An 18949-nucleotide genomic window follows, 5' to 3' on the forward strand; every position below is an offset into this window, starting at 1 on the left:
GAAAACTTAACTCAGGTCAAATAGACCACATCTCAAAGTCTTTGGAGGGCCCACTAGGTGAACCATTGCTCCTTGTTATTGACATTGGGAAAATGGAAACGTTCTTCATAGACATCTAAAAAATCATTTTCTCCACCGTGCTGCCACGGGATGGAATGAATCTTTCCCAGAGAATTCTAAATGGAACTCTGACTTATGGAGCTGCTGACACCACTTCTTTCCTGCTGTGGAAAATCATCCCGACTTAATCTTGAATTTTAAAATATATACATGTACACACACAGGCATACATGCACACACACATGGACAGAGGGCAAAATAAGAAGGAAGGGACAAAGAATGCGAAGTATTATCACTCAAAAGAAAGATCCGGAGAGAACGCCTCATTTACGTGGACCCTACTGTGCATGAGGAGGAAGTAGAGAAATTCGTTCATTCATTCAACCAAGACTGAGTGTGCGTCTCAGAAGAGTGGTTAACAGGCTTGCCTGGCTTGCTCACACCAGATCTGTGCTTTGAAATCCAGGTTGAAGAAGGGTTAATGGCTACATGAAACATCACGAGATTAAAATTCCCATAAGAAACAAGATAAATACCATCCGAGATACCAAAATTTTCGGTGTTCACGCTGGTTGTGGGTTTGTACGTGGGTAACAATGAGAAGACATTAAAATTTTCTGGGCATGCACTGTTAAAACATGCACGCTAATTGACAAGTTGTGTTACAAAAACTATTCTCGATTTTCTATATCTGCAACATGGAGGCTACCTTACATTTCCCCAGGCAAATATGAGGTTTGACTTCTTCCTTTAAACAGTCCAAAGCGTTAATTGTATTTTCCTTAAAGGACTTCTCACTGATGAAATGCTATGCTTGGTTTAGTGGAGTTTTCTTATAACCATATTCAGTGGAAAAAGCAATAATGCAATTCAACAGTTTCATGATTATTTTAATATGATATTTCCCATGCTCCAAATGGAAGTCAACCTTTTATGAAATGTGCCAAGGATTCTGAGGTTAAGAGCGGGGCAGTGAGGTATCATGATGTTTTAAAGAAGTAGCTTCTGTGAGGCAGGGAGATGTGAATGAGGGCAGCAAACTTGTGGTCCCTGGAGTGACAGCTCCTCCTGAATTGTTTGAAGGGTTTAATGAGAGGGTGGAATATTTAGTCTTTTCCTTGCAAAAATATTTTATCACAAAGTGTATACATCAAGCTGAACACATAAATCTTCTAGTGTCTCTTCTTGAAAATTGGGGGGAAAATCTATAAGGCATAATATAGAAAGAACAGAGCTTTAAACATCTTCCTGCCCCTTTAAAAAAAATTACCATAATGCATATGCCATTGAAAAAGAAAAGATATTAAAGAAGTCAAAAGAGAAAAGCAAAGATTAATTAGAAACTCACCATCCTAGAGAATTAGAGAGGTAAAAAAAAAAAACTTTTTGTTTAACTTTGTAGACTTGTGTTTATTCATATCTTTAACCTAAGTCAGATCACACGGCACATGTATTTAAAAACCTATTCTCTTCGTTTAAGAATACAGATATGGGGGCGCTTGGGTGGCTCAGTCGGTTAAGCGGCCGACTTCGGCTCAGGTCATGATCTCGAGGTCCGTGAGTTCGAGCCCCGCGTCGGGCTCTGTGCTGACAGCTCAGAGCCTGGAGCCTGTTTCAGATTCTGTGTCTCCCTCTCTCTGACCCTCCCCCGTTCATGCTCTGTCTCTCCCTGTCTCAAAAATAAATAAAACGTTAAAAAAAATTAAAAAAAAAAAAAAGAATACAGATATGGTCTAATGTTTATATCAAAAAATGTACTCTCTATTCTATCATTTTAAACAGTAGTATGGCTTCTCATTATTGCATGGTTATCCACCATTAAACGCCCTAGGTTGTTTCTAACTTTTTGGTTATTGTAAATAGTACTATGAAGAACTCGGTGTGGATGAATCTTTGTACATATTCTTAATCACTTTCTTAAAAGAAGGCCGAGAAATGGAATTTTAGGGTCTAGAAATGTGTACCTATTTCACAGTTTTGAGATTGCAAAGCTACCTACCAGAATTCTGAGTGAGTGGACCCAATTCCTTGTGTATTTCACAGGATCAACAAATAGAAATGCATGCATTTACTTAGGGCTTTGTGGAAGCAACAACTACTTCTCCATTAAATAGAAGTCTAAATGTGGCAAATGCCTGAATGCTATCAGCTCCTGTGATACATCCTAGCCTCTGCCACATTAACTGCTGTGGACTTTTTATTTATTTGTTTGTTTGTTTATTTATTTATTTATTTTTACCCGGCACAAAGCCAACATGCTGTGAAGTGTATATGCCACGCCCTGAACCCTTAAAGTAAATATTTTGCCAGGGACATCGAAGAACCGGAAGAGAACCGATGAAAAGGAGGAGGGCAGTCCCTATGACTCCCGTACTTTCCAAAGGAACCTCTTGGTACTGAGTGTATTTACTTAACAGATTAGAGGTTTTAAATATCTAACTGAGTTATTGCTCTGATGGTGAAATCTCGGTTGCTCCCTATTGTAAACTTGAAAATTCCCCTGCGTGCTTTCTCAAAGCTGACATGAAGGAGCCAGCTATAATAGTCCGAGTAGGCAGGGAATAATTTGCTAAGGAATGCTGCCTAGTCAGGGCACAGACGGAGACCGATGCCACATGTTCCTACAAAGCACACAGTTTCATATGAGGGCTAACAACTGTCCTTCGGTCCTGAAGAATGGCATTGGCTAAACGACCAGCAGGGTCGACGTGGTGACATGTTCAAGTTCTAATATGTGATGTTTAGATCCTTCCGGATTTTGCCAGTTCACTGCACTTCTGGAGAGAGAGATTCAGGGTCCATTTGTTACACGTTTCTAGAGTTACCCTAGGAAAGACTAAGCCTCATCACTTATTTCAGGCAATCTGCATTTACTAAGAATACAATCATAAACGTTTGCAAAAAAAAAAAAAAAGTCATAAATGACACACAAAACTCTTCATTGCAGCACTATGTAGAATAGGAAAGAAAATGGAAACACCCAATTAGTTAATAATAGAACAGTGATTAAAACAATGATAGGATTTCCATATGATTGAATAATATGTTGCCATTTAAATAATTTTGAAACATTTACGCAAGGGAGGAAATGCTAATGACAAAAAATAGAGAAAATCGTAAGACACAAAGTTATAAATCGTACGACACAAAGTTATAAGTAGTACGTTAAGCCATTATGGGAAACTGTGTATATTTGTACTTATATATATAAAAAAAAAAAAAAGACTGGAAAGAAATTCACCAAAATGAAAACAGAAATTACCTGTGGTGATGGGAGGCTCTCCCCACTTGTTTTCATGGTTTTTTTCTATATTTGTCAGTTTTTTATAATAAACACATATTGCTTTTATAATCAGAGAAGAATAAATTATTTTCAAACCCACATATTAAAAATTCTCGTTTCCTAGTAGAGTGAACTTATAAATATGATTTTAAAGGGCTACCTTTATTCATAGTTTTAATATTTTTTAGTAAAAATTGCCACCAGAAGAAAATGAATAATCTTATTTTTTGGAACACCTCATGTCAGGCTTTCATGATGATATTACAGTAAGTCTTGCAAAATTTTCACTGCCCTCCTAACTTCATGGATGGCCCTAGAAGATGCATGACTATTCCAGGAGAACATCAATAATCTATCTTGTGTTGGAATTTGCAGAATAAAATAGGTGAAAGTTAACCAGAAACTGTTTACACGAGCTAGTAGCTGTTTTAAAATTTAATTGTGAAGTTGATTTATTAGGTTAGGAAAATGTATCCATAAAAAAAAAAAAAAAAAAAAAAAGGAGGGGGGGGGGGGGTGGTGCTTGGGTGGCTCAGTCTGTTAAGCGTCCGGCTTTGGCTCAGGTCATGATCTTGCGGTCCGTGAGCTTGAGCCCCGGGTTGGGCTCTGTGCTGACAACTCAGAGCCTGGAGCCTGCTTTACATTCTGTGTCTCCCTCTCTCTCTGTCCCTCCCCTCTCATGCTCTGTCTCTCTGTCTCTCTCTGTCTCTCGAAAATAAATAAACATTAAAAAAATATTTTTTTAAGTTTCAGAAACACAGATTACTTTGCTGGTGAGGGTTAACAAATAAGCAAGCATACCAATAACTTTCTGTATGATTGGGCAAGTCAGTGTGCTCTCTGGATCTCAGCATCTCCATCAGAAAATAAACAATGCACAGACACCTGCTCTCCAAATTCTCTTTGGAAGTAGTAAACTATTCAAAGGCAGAAAACAATTATTTTATAAATCTTATTAATTAGCAGGTTCATTTCCACTAAATAAGAAGAAATGTTGATAAATTCCTGTAGTATTATAGCCTTACGATTTGTGTGTGTGTGTGGTAAGAATATTTCGGATTTAGTCTCTTGGCAACTTTGAAGTATGTAACATAGCATTATTGACTATAATTGCAATGCTATGATTCATCATCTGACTGCAAGTCTGTACCCTTTAACCATCATCTTCCAAATTCCCCTAGCCCCCGGCCCCTGGTAACCATCATTCGGCTCTGTTTTTACTAGTTCCGTATAGCCTTCTAGTTTTAACCAGCTTATAATAAGCCAGTTTAACCAGTAGGCTTATAAACACTTCCTTGCATTTCACAATGGTCTGATCCTAAGCAGGCAGCCATTTTGAATCTTGTTCTATTTCCGGACCGTGTTACATTTCACCATCTGAATCATCCTTCCTCTCATAGTAGAAGTTAGGCAAATCCTGAGGTATCTTGTCACTTCCAACCACATACATTATCATTTATGGCACATTTCCTCAGAGCTCACAGGTGCCCATTGATAGAACCAGATAAGCCGCTGGAATGCCCCACCATGCCCTCCAGCTCCAGCCAAGAGCTACTGATCTGCCTAGAGCCTGTAAAAAATGTCTCAACTGCTAGTAGACCTGGGGGGAATGATGCAATAGCTGGCCAGGGAAAGAAACCAACAAGGCCAAAGCTTTGGACTCATTCCTGAGTGAGTTCATTGATCTGCTTCTGTCCTACAGACCTTAATCCAAGCCCACCATATGTAAGGGGGCCGAGATGAGGCATGGTACATAGGCCAGAACAAAATGTGGTCTATACTGAAATAACAGTCAGTACAGCATCTCCAGAAGAAACCCCCAAGTAATCATGATGCTCAGCCAAAAGGATCCACCCTAATTAATATCATCATTACTGAATTTAAGCACTTTCTGAAATGTTTCCACCCTTTCTGAGGACTGACGTGTTCCCTAGGTAAAGAATCACAAGTGAAAACTGTCAGACTTTCAAACACCTGTGTCGTAAATTTTTCTAGTTACAGAACTTTCTCCCAGAGATGAGTCAAGGGTCACAGATGATGTTTACCCACTCTGAAGGATGAGCAGGACCACTGGGAGAATAAAAAGTTGAGACTGACTATAGTACGATTTTAAGAAATTGTGTATCCCACTGTGAAAGTCACTGGAGACTTTTCTACCCTGAAACTCTGTGTTAATTAATCAGTAAAGATACATAATCACTTTCAGAAAGATGATTATAAAAGACAGGAATGAGGAACTCAAAGCACCATTGACCCCGGGAGCTCATTACATATTGACAAGTGTGTACTTGGATTGACTTCCCACCTCCAACCCCCCAAATAAAAACATATTTTGTGATCCCTCCACAGACTTTGGGGAGGTTAGAGTAAGTCGGTACAAGGCACACATAATTTTAGCCATTACAAATGAGAAAGTTTGTTTTAGAGTGAAGGCAACTAAGGCCTAATCTTTCTCCTCCCTCCAACTCCTAGGAATTTGGATCTTTGTTAAATGTCACAATGAATAAGAGAATAATTACAGGGGTACAACTATTTTAAGCACCTGGAAAACTAAATTTTTTAATGTTTATTTACTTTTGAGACAGAGAGAGAGAGAGAGAGAGAGAGAGAGAGAGAGAAAGGGAATGAGCCAGGGAGGGGCAGAGAGAGAGGGAGACCCAGAATTCGAAGCAGGCTCTTGTCAGCACAGAGCCGGATGCGAGCCTCGACTCACGAACCGTGAGATCATGACTTGAGCCAACATCGTATGCTTACTTAACCGATGGAGTCCCCCAGGCACCCCTGGGAAACTAAACTTAATGAGAGATTTCATTGAGGGAGGAGTGGGGGGAGGAAGAGACCGAATGTTACACTTCCTACAATTTTTAGCAATCAAATACATTAGACTGAAAAACTTCATCTTTCGAGAATTTCGATCATGCCAAAATATACAAGAAATCAACACAAAATGGCAAAAAATGGCCAATTACTTTAGAGAATGTGAAAGAAGAAACATATTAGAGACACACATAAACACAAGAGTACTGGTTGGACATGTGCTGTGTGGTCAGATTGGCCAGAGAAGGCAGCACAGGGCCAGAGTCAGAAGGACTAAGTTCTCACGTCAGCCGGGTCACACGCTGGCCATGTGGCCCCGACCAAGCCACTGAGTCTTAACCTCTGCATCCACAAAGTGAGGATAAATATGTATCCAGGTATCACTTAGACGGCTGGCAAGGCAATCCAAGTGAAAGTACCATGCAAAGTATAAATCACAGGCAAGCTATCGGTGTAGATACTGTTTTCACCACACTATGCAGTCAAGACAAAGATGTAAAAGAAATAGCTTTGGAGGTTGAGAAGATTATACCTCAGTTAAAAGGATAAAACAGGAATCAGTGAGGGGCACCTGGGGGGCTCAGTCGGTTAAGCGTCCGACTTCGGCTCAGGTCATGATCTCACACTCCGTGAGTTCGAGCCCCCCGTCGGGCTCTGTGCTGACGGCTCGGAGCCTGGAGCCTGCTTCGGATTCTGTGTCTCCTTCTCTCTCTGCCCCTCCCCACTTGTGCTCTGTCTCTCTCTGCCTCTCAAAAATAAATAAATGTAAAAAGAAAAAAAAATTTTAAATAAAAGTTCCTAGATGTGAAGAAATTATCTCCTGGCACCTGTAAAAATTTCTCGTGTGCAGCTTCTCAGGGAAAAAAAACGCACACCCCACTCCACTGCTATCCTGTCATTCCAGAAGCATTCGCAGTCCACCCACAGTGTATGTGACACCCTCTGACAGCATTTTCTCTGGCACGTGTGCCATTCTGCCAAGAGGTTTGGCAAGGGCTCCACCAGTTTCCTCCACAGCTTCAACTCTCACAGTTTAAAGATTGCTGATCTTTTCACTCTTGCCTTTCTTGTGACCTATTTACTATTTCCTGTGTGCCAGGAAGAGGCTTGATTTGGGAGTACAAAGTAACCTGTCAGCAGCAGTCACAGTAAATGGTTTAGAGCTTGAACCGAATCCAGTTCCCAGGAGTGACTAAGAACAGCTTAGCATGATCACACTTGAACTACATGATGCCCTTTTCCAGGGCCGTGAGAATGATGCTCACAGATTCAAACAGGGATTCAAGATGAGTTTCTCACAACCAACACTGGAGGAAAAGCTGGTGGGATTCCAAATGAGAACCTGGCTGTGAAAAGGGAGGGAAGACATTGCTTCAGAAAGTAATCGCAACACCTCACGTCAGCCTCAGACACAGACAGAGTCAAGAGTTGGGGGGAAAGGGACCTGATGGTGCTTGCAGGATTGTCCCACCCCTCCTGGAGCCAGGCCTTCAGGGCTCCGCCGATTAGGAAGATGGCGGCCACTAGACTGGACGACATTCACCATAATATCCACAGGTTGGGGAAGACTCTCAGAAGTTTGGAGGGTCCTCACTTTCGGGAGCTCTGCCCATACCCCTTGATGCACAATCAAGTCCCAAAAGGACTTTAGGAAACCTAAGGATCCTTCTGGCCTTATCTCTCACCCAACAATATGGACATGCTGATTCAAGGTCCTTTCCCCAATATCTCCCCATTTCTGGAATAATCCATTTACTCCTTCTACCTCCACCTGGCCCATCACTGTTGTTGGATGTTCCCCATTTATCATTCAAGACCTAATTCAAAGGTTACTTTTATAGGACAGTTTCCACAACTAGATGAAACAGCTCTTTACTTGGAACTCCCGTGGGACTTTGCTTTTCACACTACGTAAGAAGCTATATTTTCCTGTCTTTGTCTGTATAGCACCTGGCAGAGGGTAGAGGTTCAAGAATATGTGACAGATGAATGAACCAACTGAATTCATTTTTTGTTATTCTCACCCCTTGTTTCCTACATCTATTAGTCACTAATTCTTCTACACATTTGGCTTCCAACTCGTTTTCTTCTCTCCGACCACAGCTGCCCTGGCCTCAGGTCTCAGAAATCCATGTTGGCATTAATATAGTTTCCCAAAGCAGGCTCCTCACCCATCAAAGAATCAAAGACTATTGTAATAATGACATGAAGACACTTATTCTCCATTGTTCCACTTTCTCTCAAGCTGGGATTTGAACCCAGATCAGTCCAGACCCACCGTACACACTGCTTCTTCAACACTTGTCTCTTCCAAATTGGCCATAGAAAGAGAAAGATGGGAGTTATCACTGAATAACTTACTGTCAATCCCAATTTTGTGGATTCCTAGGACCAATGGATGGCTTTCAAGATATTTACCAACCCCCAGAAATTATATATAAAAGACTGGGTCCAGCCAATGCAATGTTGAAGGAGAAAAACAAAGCTGAAGGACTGACCCTACCAGATGTTAAGACTTACTCTAAATCTACAGTAATCGAGACAATATGGCATTGGTGAAAAACAGAAAAATAGATCAATAGCACAAAATAGAGAGTCCAGAAATAGACTCACAAAAATATAGTGAACTGATCTTTGACAAAGAGGTAAAGGCAATACAATGGGACAAAGATGGTCATTTCAACAAATGGTGCTCCAACCACTAGATATCTATAAAAAAAAAAAAAAAAAAAGAATCTAGGCAGAGACTTACACTTTTCATACAAATTAACTCACAATGGATCATAGACCTAAACATGAAACTACAAAACTTCTAGAAGATAGCGTAGGAGAAAATCTAGATGACTTTGGGTGTGGCAGTGACTTTTATACACACCATCAAAGATACAGTCCATGAAAGAAATAATTGATAAGCTGGGTTTCATTTAAATTAAAAACTTCTGCTCTGGGAAGGACAAGGTTAAGAGAATTAGAAGACAAACCACAAACTGGGAGAAATCATTTGTAAAAAAATATATCTGATAAAGGCTGTTATCCAAAATCCACACAGAACTCTTAACACTCAACAATGAGAACACAAACAATCCAATTAAAAAATGGGTTCAAGACTGTAACAGTTACTATCTCAATAAAGAAGATACACATGTGGCAAATAAGCATATGAAAAGATATGTCATTTGGGGAAATGCCAAGTAAAACCATATTGACATTCCACTCCACACCTATTCGAATGGCCAAAACCCAGAACATTAACGACACCAAATGTTGGAGAGGTTGTGAAGCGATAAGAACTCTCATTTGTTGCTGGGTGGGAATGCAAAATGGAAAAGCCAGTTTAGAAGGCAGCTGGGTGGTTTCTTACAAAACTAAACACCCTCTTACTAGTCCAGAAATTACACAGTCCAGAAATTGTGTTCCTTTAGTGGAGTGGAAAACTTCTATCCACACCAAAACTTGCTACACAGATATGTTATAGCAGCTTTGTTCATAAGCATCTAAACTTGGAAGCAATCAAGATGTCCTTCAAGAAACGGTGGTTCACCCAGACAATGAACTAAAACACAAAGAGAACAGCACTAAAGACAAATGAGCTATCAAGCCACAGAAAAAAGACATAGACGAACCTTAAATACGTAGCACGAAGAGGAAGAAGCCAATGGGAAAATGGGGCGCCTGGGTGGCTCAGTCGGTTGGGCGTCCGACTTCAGCCCGGGTCACGATCTCGCGGTATGTGGGTTCGAGCCCCACGTCGGGCTCTGGGCTGATGGCTCGGAGCCTGGAGCCTGCTTCCGATACTGTCTCCCTCTCTCTCTGCCCCTCCCCCATTCATGCTCTGTCTCTCTCTGTCTCAGAAATAAATAAATGTTAAAAAAAAAGAAGCCAATGGGAAAAGACTATATATGCTGTACGATTTCAACTATATGACCTTCTGGAAAAGATAAAGCTACGGAGACAGGAAAATGATCAGTGGTCACCAGGGGTTGGAGGTGGTGGGAAGGGATAAACCCATGAAGCCCAGAGGATTTTCAGAGCAGTGAAACTACTCCCTATGATACTACAACGGTGGATACTTGTCATTATACGTTTATCCAAACCCATCGAAACAACAATGGCAAGAGCCAATCCCAAAGTAAACTATGGCCTCTGGGTGGTAACGACGTGCCAAAGCAGGTTCACTGGTTGTAACAAACACATCCACTCAAGTGTGAATGTTAACAGTGGGGCAGGCCCTGCAGCCATGAGGGCAGGAAACACATGGGAAATTTCTGTACCTTCCTCTCAACCTTGTTAGGAATCTAAAACTGCTCTAAAAACAAACGGTCTTTAAAAAAAAAATGTTGGGGGGGCGCCTGGGTGGCGCAGTCGGTTGGGCGTCCGACTTCAGCCAGGTCACGATCTCGCGGTCTGTGAGTTCGAGCCCCGCGTCAGGCTCTGGGCTGATGGCTCGGAGCCTGGAGCCTGTTTCCGATTCTGTGTCTCCCTCTCTCTCTGCCCCTCCCCCGTTCGTGCTCTGTCTCTCTCTGTCCCAAAAATAAATAAAAAACGTTGAAAAAAAAAAATTTTTTTTAAAAAATGTTGGGTCTACGTGTGTAGGTGTGTTATTTTCCTGAGGAGGCAGGCCGCGGTTTCCACCAGACTCTTCAAGGAATCTATCATTTCAAAAAGGCAAAGAATCACCACCTTGGAGCATTTCTGCAAATCCTTGGATTCGCACTGACAAAAGTTGCATGTTTACTCCTTTTGATTCATTCATTCACGAGCCCACCACTCGAAGGGCTTTCACCCACCCGGAGTCTTTTTTTGGACACAAGATGGGCTTCCAAATCACCCGCTGTTGTTTCCTCCGGGCAGAATTCCAGGATCCGTCTTATTCAAGATGGTACTTTCCCAGCCTTGGCACTGCTCTCCTTCTTTCCTTTATCTTCTTCAGATAATCACGCAGTGTTACTTGCGTGCTACTTCATTCTTCCTCCTTAGAAAATCTCACTGATATACTGTTCCCAGCCTCTTTATCTCAAGCCTTCCCCATTACGCCTGGCTAAGCAGGTAGTTTCCTGGTGCTGGGACCAGAGCCAATCTATTCTGGTGGGGTTTTTTCTTTTTATTAATTCTCCAAAAGGAAAACTCATTTTCCTATTGGAAAATGTGGCAAAGGTGAATCAACTTTATTCCTGTCATCAATTTTCATCAATTCAGAGCTCCAGGTTAATGTATATGCAATGGAGTTGGAGGGAAGAGAGTGGAATGTTCAAATCCACAGTAAGATTTCAGTGTCGTGAGTGACTTTAGAATTTACCCACTCACCTCAACAAATAGCTCAGCTACACACCCAAGAGTTTTGTCCAAGTTTTAAAACCAGTTAGTTGCAGAGTCAAGAGATTTTTTTCCCCCAGACCATTCTGTACCACCAACTCCAAGATACACACATGTTTTTTTCTTGCTTAACATAGCAGTTTTCTGCAAAGCTTCTTAGCTACAAAACCAGGAACATGTGGATACATTGTATCGGAGCAATTTTTCTGGCTATATGCCTAAACTGAATAATACAGATTAAATATGCAGATCAGACTGTGTAGCACCTGCTCTGAAAAGATTTCTGTTTAAGAAAGAAAGAAAGAAAGAAGAAGGAAGGAAGGAAGGGAAGAAGAATGGAAACAAGGAAAGAAAGCAAGAGAAGGAAAGAAAGAAAGAAAGAAAGAAAGAAAGAAAGAAAGAAAGAAAGAGGAAGGGAGGGAGGGAGGGAGGGAGGAAGTAAAGACCGAAGGTGTGGACACATCTCAACAGTGCGCAATTGAAGATTTGCAAACCGGTTTCACGGTTCAAAGTCAAGCAACTATTTGTGGGCTCAGCAGCAGGATCCCAGCCCCTCACTAAAGTGTTAAATCTGCAAGGACAGCTGTGTAGCAGATGGCTGACAGCTTCTCTGATTTTGTGGCTCAGCAGCCTTCCAGAAGCAAGGCAGAAGCTCTTCATTCAGCAGCTGCTCACCCTCAGTTTTCTTCCAGTAGGAAATGATCCACCCCAAAAGTTCTATCAATGCTCCCAAACACCTCTCTCTCCCACCTGCAGGTGCCCCAGGAGAGATGAAAAGGAGAAACCATTGGCTGGTTTCTCATTTTACTCGTTGAGGGCCCCCCTGGAGCCCGTGTAAGAGAAAATGCTGACTCAGTCAGAGCACTCTTGCCCTTAGGTGTTGAGGATTCTCTGTCTCTTGTGTCAGATAGATCTGGGCAAGTGAGATAGGGGACAGGAAGCAGGGTAAGGGAGGAAGCTTGTGACACTGGAGTTGAAGTTGAGTGGCTGAAGCGTGGCATGGTGGGGGTGGGGGCAGTTACTAGTAAGGAGGATGGGGGGGGGGGGCTTCAAGATAGTATTTGAGGTAAAGGTGAATACATCCGGGATTGCTTCATGGTTTGAGAATCAGACGTATGCATGTCTGTCTACGTAGCTTTTCTTTCCTGCGGGTGAGAGTATTTCTCTAAAAGGACAATTGAGCTTCACCTCTCAGCTAGCACAGGGATCTGCTTCTCCACATAGTCGAGGGTTCCGGTTATCTTCTGTGGCCCAGCGTCACCACGGTGGAACCGACCAATGTGGGGCAATGCACCCAAGCCCTGTTGTGACGAGCAGTCCCATGGAAGTGAGTGTTTGGTTTTCTTCTTGACGCCGATGGTGCATGGATCCTTAAGAGAAGATAGGGAAATGTCTTTGTTTTAGAACATTCCCGCAGCACGTATACACCTTGTGCACCTGGCCTTGTTCTAAGTGATTTTTCAAATTCTAACCTATAACATACAAAAGTTCTGTGGCAGGGGATTTCATATTTATTATTAATTCTGGTGTCTCTCAAAATGATATTTGGGGAGACTCGGGCCAGAACCAGGGGATTCTTGCTAACAATGATGGTGTCTTAAACCCATGCTGATGAGAACCGTGGGAGGCAGGCTTATTGGTGCCCATTCTACAGATAAGAAAAATGAGATTCAGAGAAATGTGTATCGGGTCCAAGGTCAAACAACAATTAAGTGCCGGGGCCAAGATCAAAACCTGGGTCTGCCTGACTCTAAAACTCATGCTCCTTCAGCAACAACACAGAATAGGATGAGCACTGATACCCCCTGCTGTCATTTCAGCAACAAATCTTGTGTATCTACTTCGTGCAAAACACTCCAGAGGGGCGCTGTCATATCTTAAACATGGCACCTTGAGATCCATAAACTGCTCTGGGACAAAGGATCCTGGGTTATTGGGACCAGGGCCTGGAGTGGGACAGGAATGGAGCGGATAAAAACTGCAGACCTGGGGGTTGCGCAAGTTCTAGGTCATCCAGGCAGAAGACGGCAGTCAGGACACAAGCATGACACACACCGAGTGTCCCAAGGATGACAAGCAATCTATGAAGGAGCCTACCCTGTGAAGCTGATGAAGATATAAAGTACAATGGGGAAACCCAACGGGGCCTGACCGAGCCCCAGCCTCTGGGCTGAGTTTTGGGGGCAGGGTTGGGGGCCCTGGGGGTGAACTACTGGGGCGGAATGACAAGACAGGGCCACCTCCAGGACCATGACCTGAGATATGACATTGGCCCCACAACCAGGGCAGAGCCCAGGAACCGTGGTGGCAGCACAGACTCAGGGCTGGGCCAGTGGCAAGGGGGCAGAGTCCTCAAGCGTTCCTCAAAAGAAGCACCTTCCACACTTTTCTGTGGACCCCCATCACCCTTGGAAAAGGTGAAAGGTGATCTTGGCGGCCCTAAGCTAGGCAACGTTAACCAAACACTAAACTGATGTTTTCAGAGACATTCGTATACTCAGACTCATTTTCAATCTTCAGAGGAAGAACATAAGGCATTTCCTAAATGTATTTGATCACAGAATGCATTTCTCTGTGTAGTTTTTTTTTTTTTTTTAACAGATCATCTATTGTTATATCGGAACTTGTTGTTAACCTTGTTATGGGTCACATCGAAACTCTGTTAGGTAAGGTTTCTTATATCCATTCTCCACCTGCAAGATTAAAAATAGGTCCTGAGAGTGGAGTGATTCTGTGCTACTGGGGGTGGGGGGTGGGGAGCGTGGGGGGTGGTGATGGGGGGGAACCCAGGTGGCCCAGGCTGCAGTGCTGGGAATCAGGCAGGGCCCGACAGACACATGGTGCGTGAGGCAGAGAAACAGCATTTCTGCTTTCGAGAAATTTACATGTTATGGAAAACCAGCCGTTTGAAAAAGTCAAACTAAACTTTGCTCTTATGTTACCCAGGTCACACCGTCGTCTGCTCCACCAGCTTTCTCCTCTCCCTTTCGTGGAGTCAGCTCTTAAAAATAAACATGAGGCTTGGGGCACCCAGGGGGGCTCAATCAGTTAAGCGTCTGACTCTTTTTTTTTTTTTATTTTATTTTTTAACGTTTATTTATTTTTGAGACAGAGAGAGACAGAGCATGAATGGGGGAGTGTCAGAGAGAGGGAGACACAGATCGGAAGCAGGCTCCAGGCTCTGAGCCATCAGCCCAGAGCCCGACGCAGGGCTCGAACTCACGGACCGCGAGATTGTGACCCGAGCCGAAGTCAGACGTTTAGCCGACTGAGCCACCCAGGCGCCCCTAAGCGTCTGACTCTTGATGTCAGCTCAGGTCATGATCTCACGGTCCTTGAGTCCAAGCCCCGCGTCTGGCTCTGCACTAACAGGGTGAAACCTGCTTGGGTTTCTCTCTCTCCTCTCTCTCTCTGTCCCTCCTGTTTGCTCTCTCTCTCTCTCTCAAAATAAATAAGCATTTACAAATAAATAAATAAATAAATAAATAAATAAAGTGACATGTCCATCTTATAGACCATCCATCAGCAAAAACCTAAAAAGTCAAGCACTAAAACTTGCTACAGTGTGGGTGCACCCCAGAAACTTTATCCCAAGCAAGAGAAGCCAGACACAAAAGACCACATAGTGTATTATCGTATTTATATGAAACGTCCTAGAATAGGCAAGTCCAGAGAGGGGGGCTGGGGGTGGAGGAGGAATGGGGAGTGAACGCCAAAGTGCAGGGGCTTTCTCTTCCGGGAGATGAGAATGTTCTAAAATAAGATCGTGATGATAGTAACACAATGGTGTGAATATATTGAAAAGTATTGAATGAAATTAAAAACACTTAAAAAACTGAATTGCACACTTCAAACAGCATGTGACTTATACCTCCATAAAGCTATGAATTAAAAAAAAAAAAAAAAAGGATTTACTGTGAACCTCCCACATACCCTACTCATCCTGAGAACGAAGAAAAGTCTTTCTCGCCTTCCTACCGGCCCAGAGTTTGAAGAAATTGGCACTCTTTTTTTGGTTAAGTCACTAACACTCCGAACTGGGAAAAAAACAGTTCCTTTCCAGCTCTACTCCCGGAGCCCTTACTGTTAATAAAATAAAATAATTTCCTAGGCGTTCTCCGTAGAAGCCAGCTGTCTTCTCCCAAGCACAGCCTTCCATGTTTACATTGGGAAAACATTGACCCAATGGGTAGCTTCAGAGCAGGTAATGGTGACAGACACTGCTATTTCCCAGGTATTCAACGGGCCATCTCTTATTTTTTTAAAAAAAGGATTTTTATAAAATGAAATAAAATAATTAAGTTACAGAAGATAACAATGAAAAAGCTTTGACTCCTCAAAACTGTCGAGGTCATGGAAAACAAGGAAAGATTGAGAATCTGTCACAGACCAAGGAAGACTGAGACAGACCGACTCAATGTAGAATGCTCACCAAGCAAGGATCCTAGAACGGAACAGGGCCATTACCGGGAAACTGGTGAAATCCAGTGAAGTCTGGGGTTTAATTCATAAGAAAGTGCCAGTGAGACTCAGTCTTGCTGCATATGGCAGGGTGCCGGAAGCTGGCCGCATTAGGGACAGGCAAGTGAAGGATACGCAGGAATCCTCTCAGTACTGTCTCCATAACTTTTCTGCAAGTCTGAAATTACTCCCAAATAGAGGAGAACATTTTCAAATAGATAAAATATCAATGCACAAACTCGAGCCCAGTCAAAGCAAAGTTACGACTTTCTTAGCTTCACCTTGCATTTCTCCTGCTTTTCGGGGGGAAATTTAACTTGTACAAGGCCTTACTTCTCTACCACCAGATGCAAGAGTCAGTTCTTCCTCTCTCTGGTTCCTAAGACCCCACGTAGGCCTCTCTGCTGTTTTCTGTCTCATGACAGAAGATTTCCTTTCTTCTCCTTTTCCTTGCAGTCTTCACGGGAAGAATTTAGAGAAAATCAAGTCATTCTGGGACATGACAGTGAGATATGGCGCCCAGGGTGGCCTCTACCCGCTTCTATCTCTCCCATCTGCTCCCCACCATATTCTCCATCTCAACAAAAATCATATAATACTGCAAACATTGTAGAATCCCAACTGCCTCTTACCAGAGTCTCTCTAAAGGTCAGCCCCCCCCCCCCCGCAACCTAAAACTCGGAGCAGAAACCATGAATTTATAGTAGCACATTCTTATGTTTTTTTTCATCTTAAACAAATGGCTTGTTTGAAGTGATGCCAAGTAAAAAACAAGTAAAAATTAATCATGTGGATTGGGACTGCACCTGTCAGCACATAGGAAGGAAGAAAAAAGTGAACCAAAACACATAAATGTCAACTTTTTTTTTTTTTTTACAAGAATGACCTTTACTGTTAGCATCACTTTGCACATCAGTTTTCAAGGTGTGGGGGAGATTTTTTTTTTCCAGTTTCTATCAGAAGGGACAAATCTCCACAATACCAAGGATAAATTTCAACATCAATATTTCTTGGAAATCAGCACTGACGGCGTTCGCACGCTCTACCAAACCACCAAAAAAGTTAAAGACGTACAACCCTCTATAATTCCAGGTGGAACAGAAATGAAAGATTATTAATCAATGACAAAGACAGAGAAGAAGTCCAATGGCCTTTCCACGATCAGTGGAAATTCTGATAGACAATACCAGAACTTTGATTTTAAAAATTAAGAAATGGAAAACTATAGACTCATCATTTCCTCTCATAGTCTTTGTCTTTCTTTTTAAAGTGACTTACATAGATTTGAAAAGTCTTTCTAGGGTCACCTTAGATGTGGAAAAATCTACTGTGAAAAGTGACCTACTTAGAGCTCAGTGTTATTTTCACAGAAACTTTAGAGGTCGTCTAGGACAACCACTCATGCTTCAGATAGTGAAGTGGAGGCCCGAATCAGCTGAGTGACTTTTCCAGGAGAACCAAGACTTCAGTCCAGGTCTTACAATGCCATATTTGGTGATCTGTCATCTACCCTTCGGCCTCTTTTCTGTTTATCTCACCTCAATCAAAAAAGGTAAAGTGTTGAGATATGGAGAAAGGGTAAAGTAATTCATTATTGTGTTCAAAAAAAGGCATTTATAATCATAAGAAAGCCCAAGAAAAAATTGGAGACAATAATTATCCGTTATTGAAAAGCAACTGTCTATTTATTTTGTACTATTTGGTTCAGAAATAAAGTGGTGCTCTCAAAGCAAGATTATATTCTTGTTGGAGCCTGAGTCCTCTTACCCTAGACAATGTCCACCTTCCCCTCCATGAATATTATAGAATAGCTAAGTATGCTGAGGATAACTATGCCACTACCTTAACACCTGCTGTCAGAAATACTCTCAGAGAGGGACCTGTTTTCATAAGCAAAATGTCCTAAGCAGATAGGCTCATCAGATGCAAAGACAAGGATACAAAAGAGAAAGCTGAAGTGTTTGCATTAAAAATCCACAGAAACCAAAACCCCAAACCATAAAACTCCTAGAAGATAACATAAGAGAAAATCTACATGACCTTGGTAAGACAATGATTTTTTTTTTACATAAAACACATAAAACACCAGTCACAAGCCATAAAAGAAATAATCAATAAACTGGACTTCATTAAAATTAAAATTAAAATTGTTTGCTCTGCAAGGACAATGTCAAGAAAATAAAAAGATAGGCCACAGACCAGGAGAAAATATTTGCAAAATTCACATTTGAGAAAGGATTGGTATCTACAATGTACCAAGAACTCTCGGGATGCCTGGGTGATTCAGTTGGTTTAACAGCCAACTCTTGATTTCAGCTCAGGTCATGATCTCACAGTGGTGAGATCGAGCCCTGCATCAGGTTCCATACTGAGCACACAGCCTGGTTAAAATTCTCTCCCTCCCTCTGCCCCTCCCCCATTTGCGCTCTCCCTCTCTCTCTCTCTCTCTCTCTCTCTCTTTCTCTCTCTCTCAAAAAATAACATAAAAATAGGGGCGCCTGGGTGGCTCAGTCAGTTGAGCGTCTGACTTCAGCTCAGGTCATGATCCGGCGGTTTGTGAGTTCGGGCACCATGTCAGGTTCTGTGCTGACAGCTCGGAGCCTGCAGCCTGCTTCGAATTCTGTGTCTCCCTCTCTCTCTGCCCCTCCCCTGCTCATACTCTGTCTCCCAAAAATAAATAAATGTTAAAAAAAAATTCAAATAACATAAAAGTAAACAAGTAAACTAACATAAAATATACCAGAACTCTTACCTATCAATAATGAAAGCACAAACGACCGGATTAAAAAATAAGTCAAAGAGCCCTCACTAAAGATATACAGACGACAAATAAGCATATGAAAAGACGCCCCACATCATCTGTCGTCAGGGAAATGCAAATTAAAACAACATTGAGATATCACTCCACACTTATTAGAATGGCCAAAATCTAGAACCCCGAAAGCACCAAATGCTGGTGAGGATGGGGAAGCAAGGGGAATTCTCATTCACTGCTGGGGAGCAAAATGGTGCAGC

At 42.2% G+C, this 18949-nt stretch overlaps 1 protein-coding gene across 1 annotated transcript in view; it reads right to left on the minus strand.

The window, feature by feature from the left end:
- DAW1 (dynein assembly factor with WD repeats 1) overlaps positions 1–18949 on the minus strand; it is a 66214-nt gene that overhangs the window by 34370 nt on the left and 12895 nt on the right. The window contains exons 4-5 of the mRNA XM_049614473.1: positions 13364–13419; positions 12662–12843 (exon numbers count right to left, since the gene is read on the minus strand). Coding sequence (XP_049470430.1) covers positions 12662–12843; positions 13364–13419 — 238 coding nt within the window. The remainder of the gene's footprint in view (positions 1–12661; positions 12844–13363; positions 13420–18949) is intronic.

This window comes from Panthera uncia (genome assembly GCF_023721935.1).
Source record: "Panthera uncia isolate 11264 chromosome C1 unlocalized genomic scaffold, Puncia_PCG_1.0 HiC_scaffold_3, whole genome shotgun sequence".
Taxonomy (NCBI): Eukaryota; Metazoa; Chordata; class Mammalia; order Carnivora; family Felidae; genus Panthera; species Panthera uncia.